The sequence below is a fragment of the Teleopsis dalmanni genome, chromosome 1, assembly GCF_002237135.1.
Source record: "Teleopsis dalmanni isolate 2A chromosome 1, ASM223713v2, whole genome shotgun sequence".
NCBI classification, from domain to species: Eukaryota; Metazoa; Arthropoda; class Insecta; order Diptera; family Diopsidae; genus Teleopsis; species Teleopsis dalmanni.
The window spans coordinates 188,423,895-188,429,482 of NC_051846.1; the positions used below are offsets into that span (position 1 = coordinate 188,423,895).

Consider the following 5,588-nt stretch of genomic DNA (forward strand, 5'->3'; position numbering starts at 1 on the left):
ACTAGCACTAAAACACCAAAAGGTCCTGATAAAATGTAATAAATTGTGCATGTTAGTGCTTACGTTTTTATTACCGTCGTCACTGCTGACCCAAACTGAAATCTAGAAGGAGGAAGCAACTAGAGCAACCCTTATGTTACCTTTCCGATTTGTTGTTTTTTATTTATTCATTTTTATTTTATTTTTTTTTATTTTTTGTAAAATTTTTTATGTTCTCTATTTACGAATTCATACAAAAGTGAAGTGTGGAATAATACAGAAAAGTATAAATTTTATTCTATTTTCAGTTTTCGTGTTAGCGACAGTGAAGAAGAGAAAAAGGCTTTGAGGCTACAAGAAAAAATAAGCGCAGATATTAAGGCTCAAAGTAGGATTAAACACGTAAACCAAGTTACATGGGTTACGTTTTATGTCAAAAATGTAAGAGAACTAAATAAAAAATGTAAAGGAAAAGGACAATAATAAAACTACATGAGGAATGCATCAAATAATGCTACATGCCAGAATTTCAAATTTTGCCCCCGAAACTTTTTCTAATATTGTATATTATTTGAGAAGGATTTTTTCTTTTGCTCTTTTTATTTTTATTTTAATTTTTTTTCAAAATAATTCTTGGCAACTTCAAACTTTAATTTGCAAAGATTTTTGCAAATTTTCTATTTAATTTTTTTCTATAAAAAATTTTAGTTTTCCTTGAAATATTTCCGTAACTCATGCGCCGCATTGAACCAAAGAAAATTTAATGTTATTTAATGATATTAAAACAGTTTGGTGTTTACTTGACCGTAATTGTTAATTAAATTTAATTACACGCCAGAGTTTTCATGCATGTGCATGCATATATATACCTTCGCTCGATAGCACAATCCCAAGCACAGACTCACTTAATATGTGAGCAAAACTATATATAATACAAGCAACGCCACTGCTAAGCACACCATGGCGTATGAGTGTCTATGAAAAATGTTCATATGTTATTTGGTGAACCACACATATCACATGAGAAATAGTGGTAAGTAAGTGAGTGAATGTTTAATATTTTCCCATCAGTTCAGTAAAGGTTGAATGGTGCAAAAATGATTGAATATTTCAATAAATTTACTGAACTTGTAAAATGCAATTAAAAATCATTTTCATACGCATTGCTGTTATTTTTAAACAAACTTATTGTAGTAAAACGAAATATTTACTAAAAGAAAAACTTTTTAAAATACATGTAATTTTATTTTTATATATAGCAAAGTAATTTTAAAATTCTTAACTTTTTATAGTTGTTAAACCCATCAAATTTTTATAACATATATATATATATATATATATATATATATGTATATATTAACATTCCTGTTATAAAACTATATATATACACCATACACAACTTAAGATTCTATGACTACAAACCACTTACTCACAGTCAGGTAGTTTATGGTAGTCTACTAAGACACTTTTACGTGATGTTTACTTGATTTTCTACTTAATTGATTTTGTTGTTGTTATGTGTTAGCTTTTTATAGTGTTTACCATTGAGTAAAATATTGACAGTTGACATTAACGAACTGTCATGGGAGTTATGAAAATTGCACTTAAAAGATGATTGCTTTCTTAGCTGCTATATAAATTGAAAACAATTTTATAATCGATAAACAGATAATAAAAAAGTTAAGTAAAGTAAAAAGAAATAAAAGCAGAGAAAAAAGAGTGAAACTTCAAAATAAAAGAAATAAAGGCAAACAATTTGTTTAAGGAAAATACACTGAAAAATAGTTAAAATGTGTTAAATATTATATTAAACAAGTTTAAAAATTTTTTAAGCAGTTGATTTAGAAAGATGAGTGTTGTTGTATACTTTGAGAAACTCAACCTTAAACCATCCCTTCGTCTAGCGGATCAATTAAATAACTTCAAAACAAAGCGGAAATTGACAGCAATATTAAATATTACAGTCATTAGTTCCTTTGCTTATATTTTCACAACAACTAAACTTGTAGAACGGTGTCTCTTCTATGTATAACATTAACATATCACACCATTTCAGTAGAAACAGTACATGTAATTGAAGATGCAACTTTAATTTATCTCTAAGCAAACCAGCATCCAAAAGTATGCCACAAGCAGATGAATGACTATTATACTTAAGAAATGGTAATTAAGTCGCAATAGTAATGGAAATGGTAATGTGGTAAGAAAGACGCAAGAAAAGATAGAGAGTTGAACTGACACCTAATACAATCAACCGGAATGCGAAAGAAATAATTTACTACATCACACATGTGTTGACTGGAAATGAATGCTTTTGCAAGTATCTATACCACGTGTGATAAGAAACCCGACTCGGATGCGTTATGGCGACGAAGACTGCAATGACGCAGAGCACATTTTTTTCTGTGAGTTGGACCAATACAGTTTCATAAACTAAAGAACTGTTAAATGATAGAATCAATTTGTAAAACTTGCATCAGAAATAGTGCATCTTTTAACGAGTTATGTCTGCATTCAATGATTAAACTGATATTGATTCTAGATCAAAGACGCATTTTTTTGAAATAGAGATTGTATGAATTGAGAAGAGGTATATGACTTTTCATAACACAATCACTTTAAGTGTGAGAATCCATTGTTTTGCATTTGAATTGAATATTTATTGAAAAAAAATAAAGACCACAATTGTCTAAGTACAGATGTGACATGTTCTGACTACAATTAATAAAATGTAAGCACTGCTAAGTCTTGCTTGTTACTAAATATTTGACAGTGTTTTATAGATAATTACGGCAACCAAATAGAATCTCTTTTGTCGGACTACTGTAAAAGCTTCACTTTATAATCAAAGCTAATAAAAAAATGTAGGGCAAAAAATGGTATGCTACAGCGACTGGAGAAGATCACTCTCATGTGGGTTTTCGAACACAGAAACATTAAAAGGAAAAAAAAAACATATGGTTTGATGATTTCCTGGTAGTACAATATGAAACGCTAACTATAGACCAGACACTGCAAATCAATAACCAATAAATCAAGCGTTCTAGCTTGGCACTCACTATAAAGCAAAACTTTACTATGGGAACTACCATTCTCAAAGGTTTTTCCTATATTACTAGAAAAGACATTAAATACATTGCCTCATTTAAATAATGACCTCAATTCTTTAATACAGTTAGCACACTATAATAATATATGGATAAATGAACTCAAGTGAAAAGGTGTTTTTGAGAGACCAGTTCTCATATGTGTCTGCATCTATATTTTTAGTAAATAGCTGTGGCATCTTATATTAAATGCAATCTGCCGTTTTAATACCAACGCGTTATGCTTACTAACCTCGTCTCGTTCTTATAATGTTTTCTTATTCTCTTTATCTTAAGATATTAACGTTATTTATATATATTTATATTTATGCAATCATAATACACAATTAAATTTTACTTATGTTTATAAATTATTAATTAAATTGAAATTTAATCTAGCGAATTAGTTTCTCGCCCCTATACATATGCAATTTAATTTAAATTAATTTCAAATAGGTAATTTATTTTCACACCTATAAATATACAACAAATAATAAACAGTTTTAGGAATGGGAGTAGGAGAAAATACGTTCTTAGGGATATATACATGCTATTCACAGTTCTTTTGGAAATCAATTTGATATTATACTTGATATACTTTTTATACTTATATTTTATTAAAATAATAAGTATATTAAATAAAATATATTAATATTATTATTTAAATAGATTAAGCACATGCAAATACACTTACTGATTTAAGTTCCGTTCATTTGAACCACTTTGGCTTTGCACATTGTCGGTATGACGGCGTTCCTTATGCACGATGCCCATTAATTTCATCCATGGATTATTTTGGGAACCATGGCCTCCCATGCCACCACTCTGCCACATCGTCATGTTGGTGGCAGAGTGCTAAACGTTGCGCTTCACAAATTGAATTGCAAAATATCAACAAATTTTAGTTTTGTGCAATTTTAACATATTTATTGTGTGATAATTTGATTATATTAATTAATTAAGAGATGGCCCGTTCTTGTTTTAGGTGGAGAGAAATATCATTTTGCTTATAGTAACTGTTAGCATTGGAGTTCAAGTAACTCACGTCATTTTCGGAAGCATGGGCAAAAATAAAAATAAGCGGAGACACTAACTAATTTGGCCACTAAAGAAAACAACATTTTTATATTTTCCGCAATAATAATTTTTTTTTATAATTTTTAAATAAATTTGGATGGATTTGCGAATAAAACTTGATATATATATTTTTTTACGTAGGTGTTAAAGGGAAGTTTGCGGATTCTTTTTATTTATTTTTGTTTTTTTTTTAATAAATATTTTTTTATTAATTTTAACACGACTGTTTTTGGGCGGCTTTTGTTGTACCGTAAAAAATTTTCTTTTTAATTTTCTTTTTAAATTATTTTAATATTGTTTACTTTAATAATATTGCTATTTATTTTTTAATTATTTTTATTTATTTGAAGCTAGAATTTATTTTAAATGTAAAACAATTTATTTCGAAATTATTTTGCAAAAATTGTTACAGAATTTTAATTGCACAAATTTTGATTTATTGATAATATTATTTGTTTATATTATTTAATTGTGTTTCGCTTGTTTATTTTTAAATTTTTATTTTTATTATTTATTTTTTTGTTTGAAATTAAATACACTGCAATATTAAGTACAAATTTATGTTAATTTACTTTTTTATAACATATATTAAATTATTTGCTATCACTTTTTTTATTTGAATTTATTTAACACTTTAAATTCTTAATATTGGAATTAATTAATTTATATTTGCATTACAATTTTTAAATTTATGATATTGAATTTGAATATATTATATTATTTTTTTTTATTTATATATATATATATATTTAAATATATATTTACTAATTTAAGAATCACAATGGCGAATATTAATATTTATTTACAGCTAATTATTGATTTTATTATTAAATTGAATATTTGAAGTAAATGACTAGCTAAATTACTTTATATTATTAATTTTAATTTATATAAATCTCTTATATTTATTTTATTTTTTATAAAATTTAAATTATTTACTCTTGATATAGTTATTAGAAATAAGTATAATATTTTAATTTGAAATCTTAAATACACAGAATTATTTTTTATTATTTTTTTCTAAACTAAACTTATTTTTAATTGGTGTTGTCGTTATAAGTTCATTTAACTGAAAAGATAAGAAAAAAATATGAAAGTTATATTAATTTTTGATTATTAAATGTTTGACTTTAAAAACGAAAATACATATTAAATATTAATGTATATAAATTTTTTTTTATACTTTTTTTACATTCTAATTTTTTATTGAAACAAATATAATAACAATTTATAAATTATAAATTATTATTAATAAATTATTTATTAATATAAGTTGTAAATTAACATCAGTTTATGACGGAAGTGACTATATATTTAATAGAAACTAGTAGATCACTACTTTTTGAAATCTCTCTATAAATTATTTATATAATTATTTACATAAACAAATTTGAAATAAATATTAATTGTTTCTTAGTTGTCCATAAACAACAAAGATATGCAGAA

General features: G+C 25.5%; 1 protein-coding gene across 3 annotated transcripts in view; it reads right to left on the reverse strand.

The window, feature by feature from the left end:
- Positions 1-4,229, reverse strand: part of LOC119670810 (potassium voltage-gated channel protein Shaker-like) — a 536,527-nt gene extending 532,298 nt beyond the window's left edge. For all 3 annotated transcript variants that reach the window (XM_038081230.1, XM_038081229.1, XM_038081228.1), the window contains exon 1: positions 3,760-4,229. In XM_038081230.1, the coding sequence (XP_037937158.1) occupies positions 3,760-3,905 (146 nt within the window). In that variant the 5' untranslated portion in view covers positions 3,906-4,229. The remainder of the gene's footprint in view (positions 1-3,759) is intronic.
- Between the last annotated feature and the right edge of the window lie 1,359 nt (positions 4,230-5,588).